General features: G+C 48.9%; 1 protein-coding gene across 9 annotated transcripts in view; it reads left to right on the top strand.

The window, feature by feature from the left end:
- ANK1 (ankyrin 1) overlaps positions 1-20,565 on the top strand; it is a 242,942-nt gene that overhangs the window by 203,671 nt on the left and 18,706 nt on the right. For 5 of the 9 annotated variants that reach the window (XM_070781476.1, XM_019953404.2, XM_070781478.1 and 2 more), the window contains 4 exons: positions 144-218; positions 2,714-2,845; positions 4,603-4,749; positions 19,803-20,361. In XM_070781476.1, the coding sequence (XP_070637577.1) occupies positions 144-218; positions 2,714-2,845; positions 4,603-4,749; positions 19,803-20,361 (913 nt within the window). Of the gene's footprint in view, positions 1-143; positions 219-2,713; positions 2,846-4,602; positions 4,750-5,758; positions 7,841-19,802; positions 20,362-20,565 lie in introns of those variants that run through there. The other 4 variants (XM_070781480.1, XM_019953405.2, XM_070781481.1 and 1 more) reach the window with 3 other exon arrangements.

The following is a 20,565-nucleotide window of genomic DNA, read 5'->3' as shown; positions in this document are numbered from 1 at the left end:
CTGGGGTCTCCATGACCCTCTCAGGCTCAGCTGCCAATCGGGGGACACGGAGCGTGACCTGAGCGCTCTCTAGCCCCCCCACCCATGCTGGGCGGTTCTGTGTGCTGTCGAGGCCGCTGAACAGAATGCCGTGCTTCCCCCAGATTTCCTCAGTGGCACAGACCAGGCCGACATGAAGATGATGCTCATATCAGAACACCTGGGCCTCAGCTGGGCCGGTGAGTCAGGAATCGGGGCGAAAGAGCAGGGTGCCTGTCCACACCTCCCTCTGCACCGCCTCCCCTCTGAACAGCAGCGCTGACAGCTTGCTAAGCCTCTTCCCACTGTCCGCTGCGCACCTGACCCGGGGTTGTCTCTGATGGGGCTGCTGCCCAGACAGCGCCTTTGGGTACCAGGGGAGGCGGGCTCCCTCCCCCACTACTTCTCTCTAGTTTTCCTCTTGAGAAGCTCAACTTCTGACATTACAGGAGACCTTAGGGCGGATCCAGTGTGCCCGTTTTACAGATGGGGAGGCTGAGATCCCACTAAGAAGGGTGACTGTGGTTGTGCGGCAAGTTATGGATAGAGCCCTGAAAAGACCAGTGAACCAAGAACACACAAGCGAACACAAAATGTGTGTCCTGCCTGCCTGCCCACCACTCCCTACACCGCACATGCCATCTGTCCTGCCAGGGGCTTTGTTGAGGGAAAGGAAGAAAGACAGGGCAAAAAGCCTCTGCAGCTGCTTCTTGGTTTTGTGAGTGTGTATGTTCATATATGTGTGGTGTGTATGTGTGTGTTGTGTACGTGTTGTGTATGTGTGCTATGTGTGTGTTGTGTATGTGTATTGTGTATGTGATGTGTGCATCTGCGGTGTGTGTGTGTGGTATATATGTGTTGCATATGTGTCCTGTGTGTGTTGCGTATGTGTTGTGTTTCTGGTTTGTGAGTGTGTATGTGTGGTATGTGTTGCAGTGTGTGTGTTTGTGTGTGTTGTATATGTGGTATGTGTTTTTGTGGTATGTGAGTGTGTGTGTATGTGTGGTACATGTGTATGTGATGTATATGTGATGTGTATATGTGGTGTGGTGTGTATATGGTGTGTGTGTGTATGTGGTGTGTGATGTGTGTGGTGTGTGAGTGTGTGTATGTGTGGTTTCTGTGTATGTGATGTATATGTGATGTGTACGTGTTGTGTGTAGGTGGTGTGTTGTGTATGTGGTGTGTGTGTGTGGTGTGTATGTGGTGTGTGGTGTGTGTATATCTGATATGTGATGTGTATGTGGTGTATGTATGTGGTATGTTGTATATGTGTTGTGTGTGTGGCATGTTGTATATGTGGTGTGTGTACATAGAGTATTGTGTAGGTGGTGTTTGTGTGGTATGTGGTGTGTATGTGGTGTGTGTATGTGGAGTGTTGTGTATGTGATGTGTATGCGGTGTGTTGTGTATGTGTTGTGTGTACATGGCACGTTGTGTGTACATGACACATTGTGTATGTGGTGTGTGTATGTGGAGTGTTGTGTATGTGATGTGTATGCGGTGTGTTGTGTATATGTTGTGTGTACATGACACATTGTGTATGTGGTGTGTGTATGTGGTGTGTTGTGTATGTGGTGTGTGTATGTGGAGTGTTGTGTATGTGGTGTGTGTATGTGGAGTGTTGTGTATGTGGTGTGTGTATGTGGAGTGTTGTGTATGTGGTGTGTGTATGTGGTGTGTGTATGTGGAGTGTTGTGTATGTGGTGTGTGTATGTGGTGTGTTGTGTATGTGTTGTGTGTACATGGAGTGTTGTGTATGTGGTGTGTGTATGTGGTGTGTTGTGTATGTGTTGTGTGTACGTGGAGTGTTGTGTACGTGATGTGTGTGTGTGTGTGTGTGTGTGTGTGTGTGGTGTGTATGTGGTATGTGTATATGTGATATGTGATGTGTATGTGGTGTGTTGTGTATGTGTTGTGTGTGTGTGGAGTGTTGTGTACGTGGTGTGTGTGTGTGGTGTGTGTGTGGTGTGTATGTGTTGTGTGTACATGGAGTGTTGTGTATGTGGTTTATGTACGTGGAGTGTTGTGTGAGTGGTGTGTGTGGCTCACACACATTCTGGTTCTCACCATCACTTTCCACGCTGGTCTTCCTCATCCCTGAAATGAGACTCAGCTCCTGTGCTCTCCTCTAAAGCACCTGCGAGAAACAGCCATGAAGACAGCAGCAGAGAAGAGCTCGCCTTCTGCGATGGTGCCTTGCATTTAGATGGGGACTTGTATTCCCATTTTAAATGTAAACAGCTCCTTTCCCTGAAGAAACACAAATACACAGATGCGCTTCCATTATGACTGCTTCCCAAGGGAAGGGCGGTGGCTTTTGCCTCACCAACAGTGCCGAGGGCATCCGCTGTTCAGCCCTCCCCTGGGACCCCAGCCGGTCCTTCGACCTTCCGTGGCTCAGCCTCATCACCCATATTCCAAGTGATGACAGCAAGAGTGTCCGTTCATTCATTCAGTCCTTATTACTCTCTTGTGATCACGCTGCTTCCTGGCGCATTTCCTGGTGCATTTCCTGGGGATGCCACAGGGCAGGTGTCACCTTACACTAGGCATCCTTGGGAAGGAGGCTTAAAGTCCACAGGGGACTGCTCTCTCTCTCGGGTACCCCTCGGGGCGCCCCGCTCCCCACTCAGGTTCGGGGCCGGGGCCAGCTCCAGCTGGTCTCACCCTGGTCTTGGTTCCTTGCATGCAGAGCTGGCCCGGGAGCTGCAGTTCAGTGTGGACGACATCAACAGGATCCGTGTGGAGAACCCCAACTCCTTGCTGGAGCAGAGCCTGGCCTTGCTGAACCTCTGGGTCACCCGTGAAGGCCAAGACGCCAAGAGTCAGTACCGGGGCGAGGGCACAGCTGGGACCCTTCTCTCCCCAAAGCCTATGCCAGGAGCTCACCAAGCAGTTCTCCCCAGAACTTCTCCCTCCAGATTCCTGGGGTGCTGTTGACCTTTGGAACCAATCATTCTGCACACTCTGTCTCTCACACACACATACTCAAGTGCACACACACGCAGGCACACACCTCTGAGGATCCCTGGTCTTCTGGGCAATCCCGCCAGGAGGGCACACCAGAACCTGGGCCATGACCTCTTCCCATTCTCAGGATGAGTTTGCAATCACACCAGGACCCCTAAAAGACTGCGTCTGTGCAGGGTGTGTGCCTCTTGGTTGAATTTATCAAATGAGGACTGTCCCCTCAGAGCCCAGCCAGGAGTCCCCTCAGATGCAGTTCTTGTTCCCCCAGGATTTTCTTCAACCTGGAGGGAAGATGTGACTCACTCTTTTCAGCTCCTCAACCACATTCCCGAACACAAAACACTAAGAGAAACTGAGTGTTTACATTTGCATCTCAGATCAACTAGCAAGGACCAAAGATTTCCAAAGGACAGACTCCAATTCTTCTCTCTCTCATTTTCTTGTAGTATTCCTCTTGTCATTGTTCTGTTGTTTAGTCGCTAAGTTGTGTCCAACTCTCTGCCACCCCATGGACCGTAGCTCGCCAGGCTCCTCTGTCCATGGGGTTCTCCAGGCAAGAATACTGGAGTGGGTTGCCATTCCCTTCTCCAGGGGATCTTCCCGACCCACTGTTTCCTGCATTGGCAGGTCGATTCTTTACTGCTGAGCCACCAGGGAAGCCCCAGCACTCCTTTTGGGTTACAAAAGAAAAAGTCTTCCATGCCTTGAAACTCACCACTCTTGGGGTTTGCAAAAGGTCTGTTAAAGGATAACAAAATCCAAGCCTCCCTCACTTTACTGTGCTTCAAAGATACTGCACTTCTCCCCCCAGATTCATCAGGTCTCTTGGTGGCAATTTCCAGCAGCATCTGCTCATTTTGTGTATGTCACATTTGGGGAATTCTCTCAGCGTTTCACAGTTTCTCATGATGACTACATTTGTCTCGCTGATCTGTGATCAGGGTCCTTATGTGACTATGAAGACTCACTGAAGGCTCAGAGGAGAGTTTGCATTTTTTGGCCATAAAACACCTTTAAGATATGTACCTTGTTTTTTTTCTGGACACAATGCTATTGCACACTTAACAGACTAGAGTGTAGTGTAAATGTAACTTTCATATGCACTGTGTATCAGTTGCTCAGTCCTGTCTGACTCTTTGCCACCCCACCGACTGAAGCCCTCCAGGCCCCTCCCTCCATGGAATTCTCCAGGCAAGAATACTGGAGTGGGTTGCCATTCCCTTTTCGAGGGGATCTTCCGGACTCAGGAATCGAACCCGGGTCTCCGATATTGCAGGCAGATTCTTCACCATCTGAGCCACCAGGGAAGCCCCTAGAAAATCAAAAAGTTTGGTTTCTGGCTCTTGTTGGCTTTATTGCATAGTGTGGACGGAAACTGCATCATCTCCAGGTCTACCTGACTTATCCTAGAGGTAGTTTGTTTGGACTTTTAGAAAAGAAGGGGCCTGCAACCCCCGCCCCGCCCCGCCCCCCCCCCCGCGCGCGCGCACACAGACACACACAGACACACACACACTCAGAGCCGCGCGCACACAGACACACACACACTCAGAGCCACGCGGGGCTTGGGTAGCGGCCCGCGAGCGCCCTCTCCCTCCGCTCTGCCCGCAGTGGAGAACCTGTACGCTGCCCTGCGGAACATCGACCGCGGCGAGATTGTGAACATGCTGGAGGGCTCGGGCAGGCAGGGCCGCAGCCTCAAGCCAGATCGCCGGCCCGCCGACCGGGACTACTCGTCGTCCCCCTCCCAGATGAATGGTGAGTGTCCCCCGGGCGTGGGGGGGCAGGCCGAGCCGCCGCCGCCGCCGCCTGACCCTCCCTGGAACCTTCTCACCAGGTGGCCGGAGGTCAGTCTCCCTCTGGATGGGCGGTGGTGAGAGCAGAGGTGATGGGGGTCCCGGGGGCGGGGGGCCCAGCAGGATACGAGGGGCGGCTGCCGCCCCCACTCCGCTACCCTCCCCTGCTTGCCGCGCCCTCCAGCTCTGCGCAGACCCACCTGAGACCCCCGTCCGTCCGTAGGCACGAGGTTCTGGCGGAGGTCTCGGTTGGGGACCAGCGGAGAGGTGTCCTTAAGCCCTCCTGCTACCCCTTCTCTGGGGCTAAGCGGGCTTTTTCCTTCAAGCCAGTTTCTGCTTTTGTCTCCCTTTTTCCTCGAAGCATCCCTTCCCCATCACTTGTTTGGATGCGGTTTGGCCTGGCACAGAGCCCCTCCCCCTCCGGTGACCCCGCTCCACGGGGCCTTGACCTTTGCCCCCAGTACCCCCTCTGCGGCCTTTAGGACACCTTCCTTGCAGTAGAGGAGGGGCCGTGTGGGGAGCAGGGCCCAGATCCCGTTTCCCCTCCATCTGCGTCTGTAATCAGCGCACAGAGGCAGGCCCAGCCACCTCCTGCTGGGATGGTGGGAGCTGGGACCCTTCCTTCCTCTTGATCTCTTGACTCCACGTGCTGGGCCATCAATCTCTTTAAAACCCACAAGTTGGATCAGAGACCTGAGGTTCCTTACAGGCCTCGAAAAACAATTTGGTTCTGGGGACCCGCTTTCCAGGTGCAGGGTATGCTCCTCCACTCTACCCCTCCAGCTTGCCCACCGACCTCCCCCGGCTCCCAGGTCACCAGCCATCCTGGCCACTCCCACATGTGTGCCTCCATGCGGGCCCCTGTGACCGGAGCTTGTGAGAGAGTGGAGGCAGGGGGCAGGGGGCAGGGGCCTCCCCAGTGAATGCCACGCCCCTCACACTGGTCTCTCTCCCCGAAACCTGGCGTCCAGCGCCCCCGAGCGCAGGACTCATCGGATGACTGCGTCCTACGGCCTGTCTCTTCTGCCTCTGACCTCACCTGGGCTGCTGCTCTCGCCCACACTGCCTGCCTTCACTGCCTCACCCCCGGCGGCCGGGGTTCAGGGCTCTCAGCCTCCCCAGATGCTTTTCCCAAGGACCCCCAGCCTGCCCCCTGGGGAGCGGGGGGCTGCCTTTCCAGCCAGGGCCTGTGTGCAAGCTCCAGGCTGTCCCCAGGGAGGAGGCACACTCTCAGCCCCAGCGTCCAGGGCTCCCAGACCAGCCCTCTCCCTGCCCCTTGGGGGACTGGCTGGACATGACGGGGACCGCTAAGTGACCGACTCTCTTTCACAAGGACTGAGGAGGGGGTGGCCGAAAAACACTGCAAACTGGGAGAAATCAAGAGATGAGACACTTTGCCCTTTTTTAACTAGATAACCCAGCCCCTTGGTTGGGTTTATTAACAGAAGCCCAGACTTGGTTCAGTCAAGGCAAGGCAGCAAGTTTTGAGGGTTTTGTACCCCAAATCTATGGACACCGGGCACATAGAATTATATGAGGATAAACAAGGCAGGTACAACAATTAAAAACCTGTCAAGGGGACAGATCCTAAGCCAAGTGTTCTTATCACAATTAAAAAAAAAAGTTTTTTTAAGGGCAGTTACATACCTAAGTATTTATGAATGTCTCTTCTGGCCCTGGGACTCCCGTGGGGCCTGGAGACTCTAAAGCCAGAGCAGAGAGTTCTAACCCCCATGGGCCCGAGCCCCGTGCCCCATGATTGTGGAAGGGCAGTCCAGTTGGGCCGCTCATTTGGCAAATATTCTTTGAACACTTGTCACCCACCAGAGGTTGTTCTAAGCCAGGCAGATAAGTCAGTTCTCAAACAGACCCCGAAAGGAGCAAAGCCCCAAACTCAGCCTTCATGGAGCTTGCCTTCTGTTGGGACAGGCAAGCAAAAATTTATGGAAGTGAGTTAGATAATGTGCTAGCAGGGTGATGAGGGGAAAAAATTGGAGTCAAGCAAGGTTGGAGTGTGGGATTGAGGGGTTAGATAGTCGGGTAGGAGTGCGTAGCATGTGAACAGAGGCTGGAGAGAGAGGTGGGGTGGGCATGTGAACAAGGGAGAGAGTGCCCCGACCAGCAGTCTGGGCAGGGGCCCCGAGCAGGTGGGCCTGGTGCGTCCGCAGAGCATGGAGGGTCCAGAGCGGAGGATGAGAAGGCAGGGGCTGCAGGAGGCCGGCTCCTCCAGGCTGCAGTGGGGACGCTGGTTTTACTGGGAAGGCGATGGAGAGCCATGGCCGGTCTGGAGCAGAAGAGTCCCGAGAGCTGACAAGTTGACCAGGGGTCCTCCCCACTTTGATTGCAGACACACTCTGAACGCTTCCGTGCTTCCTGGCCGCTCTGTCGCCTGTCAGCCCTTCCGAACCCCTCATCCCGTGGGTGTCCCGACAGGCGCGGGCCGTGTGCCCTGCGTGCTCGCTCCCTCCAGGCCGGAGCAGACACTCAGACGTCCGCTTGGTCCATCCTGGCCTTTCGGGGCACCAGAGCTGGCTTCTGTGTGTTTTTCCTGCCTTCTGCCTTCCTGTCCCTGGAAAACCATGCCCTCCTGGCCCGGGGAGGAGGAGCAGGAAGGATCAGAGGTGGAAGAGCAGGCAGACGGCTGCCCCCTGCACTTCCTCTGGCTTTCTGTCCCCGGGCCAGCCCGGCCCTCACGCTGATGGCCACGGCATTCCCTTGTTTCCTTTGTGCTTTCCCTGCTCTCTGCTCGTCTGAGCCTCCCTCGGCCACTGTGGACACTCAGGGCGGTGATTGGTTGCTCTGTGGTTTCAGGAAGATAGGAACCTGAGCTCTCTCATCCATCCTTCCTGGCTCTTCTTGCTGGGTTTGTCTGGACTGGCCGGGGCAGAAGGGCCAGTATGCTTCTCCTGTACAGGAGAGAACTACCCCAGAATCTGGGAATAAATGTGAAATGTGAAGGAAAAAACTTGCCCATAGAGCAAAACAAAACAAAACAAAACTGTGTTCCTAAAAATAAAGGATTTCTCATATGAAAGGGAAAGATGGATATCTCATATCCTATTCAGTCAACTCCATTTGATTTCATGGGTTGGATGCAACGTCTACTTGGAAATATAATATGTCTTGTTTCTTTCGACTCTTAGCCCAGCTAGGGAAGTGTGGCTTCCGTCTAAGGTCAGGCTGTCTGTCCACCTCCTGTCGAGTCTGCTGCTGACATCAAATTATTAGGGTCGTCGTTCCATCTGGGTTAACAGAGAGCCCGGGTGACAGCTGAGATAAGGAGGGGCTGGAATCAGGGGGTGGGTACTGCTGGATTGTCCTGCCCCAAGGCTGTGTGTTTGATTGCCTGTTACCTGATTTCCCCAAAATACAACCCCGAGGGGACAGCTCTAGACAGGGATGGGCTGGTGACCCAGGTATGGTAGGGTCACACTAGAGACTGCTCAAGAGACAGGCACTTCTGGATCTCAACCAGAGGACTCAGCCAACCTTCCCGTGCTCCGGTCCACCCAGACTTTGTTTGATAATCCTTGCTGAGCATGGCCTCTGCTCAGTAGGAATCCCCACTCCATTGAGTATGGCCACCTACAGCCTCAGATCCATGCTTGTGGGGGTGTGTGGGGGTCAGTGGGGTCTTCTGGAGACTCAGAGGGGGCAGGGAGCATAGCCCCCAAGCCCTGTGATCAGGGAAGGGGCTCCAGGATAAACACGAGGCAGAAAGAAGTCCTGAGGAAAGGTGTGCATGAGTTCTCTTTGTGGACACACTTTCATTTGGGTGAAATTCCATTTATGTGAACCCCAGGAAGTTTCAAGGTGGTAAAGTCACCAAAAATGAGACTCAGACATACTGTGACTGGCAGAGTTATTACCCTCTCTCACCCTTAATCACATCTTACTGAGATTCCCAGGAGTGATAGAATGTTTATCCAACCATATCTGAGGAGCTGTCTGAGATGCAGTCCACTTTTGGCTAAGATAAGGCAACAAGTACTGAACATATCCCTCCTGCTTAAAACAAGCAAAAAATGGACAAGCTATATGAAACAACAGTTCTCAAGACACTGACATCAGGCAGTAAAGGTCAGTGATATATGAAACGTGGAAAATAAATGAGATGAACCCTACAATTGCCTGGATTACTGCCTTGAAAGAGTTTCTAAGTCATGGAGGAAGGAAGAGAAATCCAGAAGAACCCCTGGTTAAGGAGAAGTTTCTGGCAATCCAAGGAGATCAGGGAAGCTGGAATTCCCTAGAGAGACAGCTGCACAGAGACAGCACTCTGGAGAGCTTCAGAAGGTCCCCCACAAATTTTGGTTGATTATTAATCGTCTATTCTCAACAGTCAGACTGATTGTCACAGACGTTGCATAGGGAACACAGAGTGGTCCTCCTCAATAATGGAGAATGATTAGCCCTAGATTGATCAGTGCTCCCACCTAATCAACCTTGAAAGCAAAACTCAAGAGGATCAACCTGTTTTCAAGTAACTCAATGACATAACAGAACAAAGCTCAAGAATCATTTGTTGTTGTTCAATGCTAAGTCATGTCTGACTCTTCACGACCCCATAGACTGGCTCCTGTGTCCTCCACTATCTCCCAGAGTTTGCTGAAATTCATGGCCACTGAGTCAGTGATGCCATCCAACCATCTCATCCTCTGCTGGTCCCTTCTCCTTTTTGCCTTCAACCTTTCCCAGCATCAGGGGCTTTTCCATTGAGTCAGTTCATCACATCAGGTGGCCAAAATATTGGAGCTTCAACTTCAATAACAATCTTTCCAATGAATATTCAAGGTTGATTTCCTTCAGGATTGACTGGTTTGCTTTCCTTTGCAGTCCAAGGGACTCTAAAGATTTGTTACAGGAATACAAAATATCCAGCACCCAACAAGATAAAAGTCACAGTGTCTGACATTCAAATAATCCAATTAAAGATTCTCAGACACACATTCAAAGAGGCAGGGAAACAAAACCCATAATGAGAAGAAAAATCAATCAATTAAAACTGATGCAGATGTTAGAATTAGTAGACAAGAATGGTAAAACATAACTATTTCAGATGTTCCAGAAGTCAAGTAGAAACTTGGAAGATGTTTTTTAAAGACCCAAACCAATCCCCTAGAGGTGAAACTACAAGATATAGGTTGAAAAATACACTGAATCAAATTTCATTAAAGAAGAAAAGGTGAACTTGGCAACATAGTAATAGAAACTCTCCAAAATGAAACACAAGAACAACAAAAAATCTTTAAAAGCATCAGTGAGCTATGGGGCAATTTCAGGTGGCCTAATATTTGTGAAATTAGTTTCCAACAGAGAAAGGGGCTGAAAAAGTATTTGAAGAATTAATGGCCCAGAATTTTCCAAGTTGACAAAAACAATAATTACACAGATCCAAGAAGTTCCGTTAACCACATGAAACATGAAGTCTACTATACCAAGGCACATTTTAAACAAATTAGTCAGAACCAGTGATAAAGTTTTTAAAGTAGCCAAAGGTGGGGGAAAAGATGCATTATATATGGAGATAAAGATAAGGATTACATCATATTTCTCACTGGGAACAATGGAAGTAAGTCAGCAGAGCAATATCTTTAAAGTAGGACACATCTTTAAAGTAGAACATCTCTAAAGTAACCTAGAATTCTATACCCAGCAAAAATAACTTCCAAAAATGAAAGCAAATAAAGATATCGCCAGACATACAAAAACAGAAGGAAGTCGTCAACAGGAAGTGACTGCCACAAGCAATTTTTTTTCATAAAACGTCCTTCAGGCCAAAAGAAAAATGACACCAGAAAGAAATATGGATTTACATGAACGAATGAACAGTGCCCAAAATGCTAACTATAAGGATAATACATAATTTTCTCATTATTTAAATCTCTTTAAAAGATAACTGTTTAAACAAAATAATATAATGTTGTGTTTATAACATATACAAAAGTGACATGTATTACAACGAAGGTACAAAAGTTGAAAAAGTTGAGAGAGAAAAGTGGAAGTATATTATTGTAAGGTTCTTATACTATATGCAAAGTGTTATCATATCACTTATAGGTAGACTGGGGTAGTTTAATGATGTATGCTAGAAGCCCAAAAGCAATTCCTGAACTACTCAAAGAATCATAGCTAATCAGCCACCCAAAGAGATAAAATGGAAATTTTCAATTAACCCAAAAGAAGGCATAAAAAGGGCTTCCCTGGTGGCTCAGCGGTAAAGAACCCACCTGCCAGTGCAGGAGACATGGGTTGGATGCCTGATCTGGGAAGATCCCACATACTATGGAGCCACTAAGCCCGTGTACGACAACTACTGGACCTGTACTCTAGAGCCGGGGAGCCGCAACTACTGGGTCCAAGCGCCCTAGAGCCCGTGCTCTGCAACGAGGGAAGACACCGCACTGAGAAGCCCACGCACCACAGTTAGAGCAAGACTTGTGCAGCAGCGAAGACCTAGCACAGCCAAAAATAAGTGAATAAAAATTTTTTTTTAAAGGCATAAAGAAAGGGAAAAGAGAACAAAAAACTGATGGGACAGAAGTAGAAATTAACAAATGATAGATTTAAACCTAACCACATTAATAATCTCATTATTGTAAATGATCTAAAAAAAAACAAATTAAAAGGCAGATATAAAGGTAAATTTCAACTATATACTGCCTACAGGAAATGTCTTTAAGTATAAAACACAAATCCCTTAAAAGTCAAAGGGTGAGAAAACATAAACTATGCTAATGCTAATCAAAAGCAGACTGAAGTGGCTGTAATAATACCAAACAAGTAGATGTAAGAACAAAGAATGTTACCAGGGATAAAGAAAATAATTTCATAAGGATAAGCAGTCCATCAAGAGGGCATCGCAGTCTTAAATGTTAAAGCACAAGTAACATAGCTTTCGGAGAAGGCAATGGCACCCCACTCCAGTACTCTTGCCTGGAAAATCCCATGGACGGAGGAGCCTGGTGGGCTGCAGTCCATGGGGTCACTAAGAGTCAGACACGACTGAGTGACTTCACTTTCACTTTTCACTTTCATGCATTGGAGAAGGAAATGGCAACCCACTGCAGTGTTCTTGCCTGGAGAATCCCAGGGATGGGGGAGCCTGGTGGGCCGCCTTCTATGGGGTCGCACAGAGTCGGACACGACTGAAGTGACTTAGCAGCAGCAACATAGCTTTAAAATACATGAGCAAAATCTGAGAAAACCACAGTGAGGAATAGACAGGACCACAGTTATAGTGGGAGATTTCAATACCCCCATCTTGCTAATTGATAGAACAAGTAGAAAAATGAGTACCCAAATAGATTTGAACAGCAGTCATTCACCTTGACCTGATTGACATTCATGGAATGTTCCACCCAATGACAGCAGAATACAGTCTTTTCAGTTGCGCCTGCAACAGACCGACATAGAGCATATTCTCAACCAAGGGCCCCGACCCCTGGGCCACAGTCCACCCGTTAGGAACAGCAGGATTGAGTGGCGGGCGAGTGAGCGAAGCCTCATCTGTATTTACAGCTGTCCTCAACACCCACATCACTGCCGGGGCTCTGTCTCCTGTCAGAGCGACCGTGGTGTTCAATTCTCAATAAATCGAACACAATAAATGTAATGCACTTCAATCATCCTGAAATCATCTCCTGCACCTGGTTCATGAGAAAAATTGTCTTCCACGAAACTGGCCGCTGGTGCCAAAAAGGTTGGAGACCATTGTCCTAGACTATAAAGCAAGTCTTGATAAATATCAAAGAATTTAAGTCATTCAATGTATATTCTCTGACCACAGTAAATTAAATTACAAGACAATAACCAAAAGATACATAGGAACTCCTTGGAAGCTAAATAATACACTTCGAAGTAACCCGTGGGTCAAAGAAGAGAGCAAAAGGGAAATTAGAGAGTATTTTGAATGGAATGAAAATGAAAACATGCGATGTCAAAATGTATGGGATGCCAGCAAAGCAGTATTAGGGGGAAATTTATAGCACTAAACATCCACATTAAACGAGAGAAAAGTTCTCAAGTCAGTTACCTCAGCTTTGTAATATTTTAAGATACTGTAAAAAGAACAACTTAAACCCAAAGTAAGCAGAAGGAAGATAATAAAGATCAAAGCAGAAATTGATGAAACTACAAACAGAAAACACTAAAGAAAATCAGTAAAACCAAAAGCTGGTTCTTTGAAATGATCGATAAATTGATAAGCACCCAGCCAGACTGATCATGAAAGAGAAGAAAAGAATTACCAATATCAAGAATAAGAGGTAATATACTGAAGATTCTATAGGAAGCAAAAGGATGATAATACTATGATAATTTTATTCCAGTAAATTTGAAAGCATAAGCGAGATTGACAAAGTTCTTGGAAAGTACAAACTCAAAGCTCACATAGGAAGAAAGAGATACTCTGAATATAGTAAAGAAATTAAATGCATAATTTAAAACATTCCCACCAATTTGTAAGTTGGAGCAACCACTATAGAAAATAGTACAGAGGTTCCTCAAAAAACTGGTTGCCGTGTAATCCTGAACTCCTACTCCTGGGTGGATATCCAAACACAATTATTATTTGAAGGTGCACGCGCCATAATGTTCGCTGAAGCACTGTTTACAGTTGTCGAGACATGGAAACAACCTGTCCATCAACAGATGAGTGGATAAAGAGGATCTGGTACATAGATACAATGGAGTATTACTCAGCCATTAAAAAGGATGAAATAATGCCATTTGCAGCAACATGGACGGACCTAGAGATTATCATACGAAGTGAAGTAAGTCAGACAGAGAAAGACAACTACCGTGTCATGTCACTTATATGTGGACTCTAAAATATGACACAGATGAAGTTATCTATGAAACAGAAACAGATGCAGACATAGAGGAAGGACGTGTGGTTGCCAAGGGGGAGGGGAGCTGGGGGAAGGGGGACTGGGAGTTTGGGATCAGCAAATGCAAGCTATTATATACAGGATGGATAAGCAACAAGGTCCTACTGTGTAGCACAGGGAACTAGATTCAACATCCTATGATTAAACAGAATGGCAAAGACTATGAAGAATATATATGTATATAACTGAATCACTCTGCTGCACAGTGAAAATTAAGACAACATTGTAAATCAACTATACTTCGATAAAACAAATTAATAAAAAAAAGAAAACATTCCCACCAAGAAAACTCCAAGCCTAGATGACTTCACTGGCGAATGCTACCAAACATTAAGGAAGAAATAACTCACTCAGAAAATTTTAAAGGACATAATATTTCCCAGCTCATCCTATGAGGGCCGCTTTACATTTTTGGTCAAAAAGAAAAGGAAAGAAAGAAAGCCATTATAGAAAAACTACAGACCAATAAGGAGTGAGTATTTATGCAGAAACTCTAAATTTTAGCAAATCTAAAGCCAACACTATTTAAAAGAACAAGCCATCACGATCAAGCGGGGTTCGTCCAAGGAATGGAGAATAATTGAATATTCAAAAAGAAATCAGCATCTGGCTTTGCATGTAAGGAGCATGGATGTCACCACACCATGCTGACAACAAGTAAAAAGTAAAGACTTTGAAAAATCAGTAACTCTTCTAGAATCTGTAGAAGAAGTGAGGACTTAGGGCAAATTGCTGCTGCTGCTGCTGCTAAGTCACTTCGGTCGTGTCCGACTCTGTGTGACCCCATAGACAGCAGCCCACCAGGCTCCCCAGTCCCTGGGATTCTCCAGGCAAGAACACTGGAGTGGGTTGCCATTTCCTTCTCCAATGCAGGAAAGTGAAAAGTGAAAGTGAAGTCGCTCAGCCGCGTCCGACTCCTAGCGACCCCATGGACTGCAGCCTACTAGGCTCCTCCGTCCATGGGATTTTCCAGGCAAGAGTATTGGAGTCGGGTGCCATTGCCTTCTCTGTTAGGGCAAATTACTATCCCCCAAATCGGACAGTCTGATTTGTGAATATGAAGAGTAGCAATTTACTGGAGCAGAGACCTAAAGGCATCTACAAAAACGCCTGAAGCTAACATTACACTTGATGGTGAAAGACTGAGTGCTTTCCTCCCACATTCAGTGACAAGACAGCCATGTCTGCTCCTGCTGCTGCTGCTTTTTTTTCTTTTCTTTTTTTAAATACTTATTTTTTGGCTGCACCTCGTCTTAGGGCACTCAGGTCTTCAATGTTCCTTGCAGTGTGTGGGATCTCTTCGTTGCAGCATGTGATATCTTGTTCCCTGACCAGGAATGGAACCCCGGCCCCCTGCACTGGGAGTGAGGTGTCCTAGCCACTGGACCACCAGCGAAGTCCCACTACCCCTGCTTCTGTTCACCACTGTCCTTGAGGTGCTACTGGTACAATAAGGCAAGTAAGAGAAATGAAAGGCAGCTAGGTTGGAGAGGAAGAAGTAAACTGTCTTTGTTCATGGACAACGTGATATATATAAAAATCCGATGGAAGCTAATAAATGAGTTTGGTGAGGTTGCAGGATACAATTTCAGTATATAAAAAAATCAATTGAATCCTATATACTAGCAGTGTAAAAGTACAAACTGAAATTGAAAAAAGAATAGCCTTTACAATAACATTGAAAAAATAGAAATACTTGGAGGTGAATCTGATAAAAGATGTAGGAAATATACACTGAAAACTACAGAACACTGCTGACAGAAATTAAAGAAGACCTGAGCAAACTCCAGGAGATCGTGGAGGACAGAGGAGCCTGGTGGGCTGCAGTCTGTGGAGTCGCAGAGTTGGATACGACTCAGCAACTGAGCAACGACAAATAAATGGAGAGATCCACTGTTCTCATGGGTCAGAAGACTCAGTACAGGTGTCAGTTCTCCCTGAAATGATCGAAATATCTGATGCAGCCCAATCAAATCCCAGTAGGCTTTTTTGTGAAAAGTGACATTGTTCTAAAATTTATATGGAAAAGACCTAGAACATCCAAACAACTTTGAAAAAGGACAAAGTTGAAGGATTTATAGTGACTTCAAGAAATGGCAACCCACTCCAGTATTCTTGCCTGGAAAATCCCATGGACACAGGGGCCTGGGGGGCTATTGTCCATGAGGTCACACAAGAGTCAGACACGACTTGGTGACTGAACAAGATTTATTACAAAGCTACAGTGACCAATGCAGTGTGGTATTGCCATAAAGATAGATAAGTCAGTGAGTCCAGACATAGAACCACACATACAGGAACAACTGATATTCAGCAAAGATAATTCAGTGGATCATTTTTACCACATATCATGCTGGAGCAATTGGACATTTATATGCAGAATGAACTTTGATTCATACCTTACATCATATGCAAAAATTAAATCAAAATGGATCATAGGTTAAATGTAAAACCTGAAACTATAAAACTTTTTGATTAAAACATAAGGAAAAAAAAAAAACCTTAGAGATCTTGGATAAGGCAAAGATCTCTTATATGCAATACCAAAAAGTGCAACCCGCAAAAGAACAAATCAACGAGTTGGACTTCATCAAAAACATCTGCCCTTCAAAATGCACTATAAAAAATGGAAAAAAAAAAAAACAAGCTACTGATTGGGAGAAAGTGTTGGCAAATAATCATCTGATATAGGACTTGTATCCACAATACATAAAGAACTCTCAAAACTCAATAATAAAAAAACAACCCAAGCTTTAGAATAAGCACAAGATTTTAACTTAACCAAGAAGATATACAAATGGCAAACAAGCACACAAAAAGATACTCCGCATTATTAGTCATCAGGGAAATACAAATTAAAACTATTGATATAAGGACGTACACTACACAGCTGTAGGAAAACTAAAGTGAAAAAGACTCACCATACCAAGTGTTGAGGATGTGGGGAGCCTGGGACCCCCATGCACCGCTGGTGGGCATGTAAATGGGCCACTTGGGAAAAAACTTTGGTTGTTTCTTTAAAAGTTAAAGATATCCCAACAGTGTGACCTAGCCATTCAGCAAAAACAATGGATGAATTGTCAATACATGCAACAACATGGATGAAATTAAGCTGAGTTAAAAAACATGGATGAAATTAAGCTGAGTTAAAAAAAAAAAAAAAAAACCAACCCAGACACAAAGATTCCACACTGTATAGCTCCATTTAGATAAAATTCTGGCAAATGCAACTAATGTCGAGTGACAGAAAGCAGATCAGTGGTTACCTGGGGGCAGGGTGGTGGAAGGAAGGACTGCAAAGAAGCCTGAGGAAATCTTTCAGGGATGATGAATGGCCCCCTCCTCACTGTGCTGATGGTTTGTTTCATGGGTGTTTCCCTGTGTCCGAAATTATCAGATCATCTACTTTAAATGCATGCATTTAGGGCTTCCTCCATGGCTTATGGAGTGATAAAGAGTCTGTCTGCCAACCTAGGGGACACAGGTTCAATCTCTGGTCCAGGAAGATTCCACATGCCACGGAGCAGCTGCGCCCGTGTGCCATAACTACTGAGCCTTTGCTCTACAGCCTGGGAGCCGCAGTTCCTGAGCCCACGTGCCTCAGCTGCTGAAGCCTGCACACCCTGAAGCCTGTGCTCCACAGCAAGAGAAGCCACCACAATGAGAAGTCCTCGCACGGTGACTAGAGAGTGGTCCCCATCGCCGCAACTAGAGAAAAGCCTGCAGAGCAACGAAGACCCAGCACAGCCAAACAAATTTTATATATATATATATATATATATATAATCTGCATTTATCATATGCCAACTGTACCTCCATGAAGCTATCTTTAAAATATTGTATTGGCAAACTCTAGAACCACTCTGTGTCCCTTAAGCAAGTTGCTAAATCTCTAGTTTCCTCATCTATAAGGTAGGAGTAATGTGACAAATAAAAATAACATGTTGGATATATTTTCATGAGAGAGAACTCAATTAGTAATGGTAATAATGGAATAATGCTTTCAAGAATAATAACAAGAAGAAAACTAATTATGTGATTCTTAAACGGCCTGCTCATCTCTACCTGCAGAGGTTTCTGTGGAGGGTTGGAAGGCTGTGGCCCTGGTTTTCCAGTTCGGTCATAATCTCACACATAAGACTTGGTGTCACTATTGTGGGGGGCTCCGAGGCACACGTGTCCCCTACCCTCTGCTTTGTTCTTCCCAGTTTGGCCAGAGCTGGGGGGCTCCCTAGGTCCCTGTCACTGCACAGCCCTCCCGCCAGCCCACACCACCCCCAGACACCATGGTTTCTTCCTCCTTCTCCTAATTTGGGGATGCAAAACCATGTAGACGTGTAGGAGTCTTGTAGATCAGGCGGGAGGAAAGCTCCCATGGAAGATTAGGAGAGTCAAGCACATAGCTCACTTGCCTGCAACCTTGCACACCTGTCTTCATTAGCTGTCGCCGTTACACGACTTACGGGCCAGGTCATCCATCCTGGTTCCCGTGTCCCTCCTGATTCTGAAGGCTCCGCACGGGGACAGGCTTCTTGTCCTTGGAGTGGACAGTCCGGGGAACCAGCTGGGGAGATCGTGGGGTAGGTTCAGAGATGGAGGATCCAGGTGAGCTGGAGTCATTGGGAAAACGTCGTGAAAGAAAGAGGACGAAGAGAACCTGCCCCTGTGTGTGTGTGTGTGTGTGTGTGTGCGCACGCCTGTGTGTTTATAGTCCCCAACCCTTTAGCATGTATGGGGCCTGCCATGGAAGCAGACCTCAGTATTTTTTGGTGGGAGAAGTGAGTGAATGAGGACAGCTGAGCTCTGTCAGAAGTCTAGCAGCTGGAGGGCAGGAGCTGAGGCCCAGCTGGGCGTGAGGTGGGCCGGTCTGGCCAGGAGAGGGGCTGAAAGCCTGGATGCAGCAGAGGGGGCCGAGTGACGTCCGAGTGGTGGGATGGAGAGTGTGGACACTGTGTTAGGGGCTTCTCTGGGCTGCTGGAAGGGCCCCTGGAGGCCCTGCAGGGCAGCCCCACCCACGCCGCAGGTCCCTTTGGGCTCTGCTGGATCTTCAGAGGTTGTGGGCGCAGGCGTACTCCCGGGGCCCCAGACTACCTGGACCCAGTGGAGAATTTTGGCTTCTAGCCCTTCCCCTGCCTGTGGATCAGCACCGGCTCCAAAGCAAGGGCAGCGATCCCCTCCCTCACCGCAGTTAGAAGGGGCTTAGGCTCCTAACACACACACCGATCTCACACTCATGCCTGCGCCCCCACAGTATCCTGACATCTCCACACCAGACCCAGTCAGGAAACTGTCCGGGGTCGGGGTCCTGGCATATCCCCAGGGAATAGGCGTGAGACCAGGCGGCATGTCAGGGGCCCAGGCCCTCCGGCTCCCTGCCCACGGGCTCACGGCTGACCCCGCTGGACCAGGCAGACTTGCGAGGGAGCGGTGATGTGCCTGGCACCTCGTGGGCCCTCTGACCCGGCCTCCCGCTGTTAACCCTGGAGTACCGCCCAGCACCCCCCCCCCCAACCTCGGTGCCACTTTAGACCCTTCCCAGTTCCTGGAATCCATACGCCGCTGCTTGTAGACGGCTGACCCCATCCCAAACCTCCTCGGGGTTTCCCGTTTAACCACCGCGCCGAGGTCTGCGGATGCTCTTTGTGCTCGCCAGACCCCCACCCCCTACCCCCAGCAAGGGCACAGTCACCCACAGTGGCTCTGGGGTTGCCCCCCTCCCTTGGAGGTGCCTCCCTAACAGAGCACCCCCCGCCCAGAGCTGTGCCCAGGGGACCAGGGCGCAACAAGAGAGCAGCCCCTCCTTCCACGCGGCTGTCGGAAGGCTCGGGCGCAAGCCTTTGGATCAAGGCGTCTTGATCCCTGCTCTGGACTCGGAAGAGCAAGGGTTCCATTCTCTTCTCTTGGCGTCCAGCCCCCACCCCCGGCTTGCCCCGCGCCCCGCGCCCCAGAGCCTTGTCATCTTGCCCACGTGCCTGGGCAGCAGCCGCAAGGCTTGGGCAGTCCCGCCCCGGAATGTGCATGCCCGATCGTGGCCAAGCCTGTGCGCTCGAGTGTGTGGCCCTGCACGTGCGCACGCATGACGTAGGGCGCCGCTGGAGCACGTCTCCTCTGTCTGCCCATCCAGGTTACTCCTCGCTGCAGGACGAGCTGCTGTCCCCCGCCTCCCTGCACTACGCGCTCCCCTCTCCGCTGCGCGCAGACCAGTACTGGAACGAGGTGGCCGTCCTAGACGCCATCCCCTTGGCGGGCACGGAGCATGACGCCCTGCTGGAGATGTCTGACATGCAGGTGTGGTCCGCGGGCCTCACGCCCTCACTGGTCACTGCTGAGGACTCCTCTCTGGAGTGCAGCAAGGCCGAGGACTCGGACGCCACCGGGCACGAGTGGAAGCTGGAGGGGGCGCTCTCCGAGGGACCCCAGGGCCCCACGCTGGGCTCTCTGGACCTCGTGGAGGACGACACGGTGGATTCAGATGCCACAAATGGCCTTATCGATTTGCTTGACCAGGAGGAAGGTCAGAGGTCAGAAGAGAAGCTGCCAGGTCATGAGAGGCAGGAGGACTCAACAGGTGCAGGGCAGGACTCAGAGCGTGAAGTGTCTCTTGTTTCAGGCCAGCAGAGGGTACACGCCCGAGTCTCAGAAACCCCCACCGTGAGTTGGGCGATGGACTCGAGCCAGGACAGGTAAGGGCAAGGGCTGGGCTGCCGGGCGGGGTGCCTTTTGCCATCCCGGGCTTCCGGGGGGTCCTGTGCCTAGCAGCGAGTAAGGGGGAACTTTTATATGCTGCTGCCCCCCAAACCTTGTGTGCCAAACGCCCTGGAGGAAATAATTCAGTAAGGTGCCAGCTTGCCCCTGCACCTCCCAGCCAGCACGCAGGCCTCTGTGTT

Source organism: Bos indicus, chromosome 27 (genome assembly GCF_029378745.1).
Source record: "Bos indicus isolate NIAB-ARS_2022 breed Sahiwal x Tharparkar chromosome 27, NIAB-ARS_B.indTharparkar_mat_pri_1.0, whole genome shotgun sequence".
Lineage (NCBI taxonomy): Eukaryota > Metazoa > Chordata > Mammalia > Artiodactyla > Bovidae > Bos > Bos indicus.
This window is presented reverse-complemented; position numbering and strand designations above follow the sequence as displayed.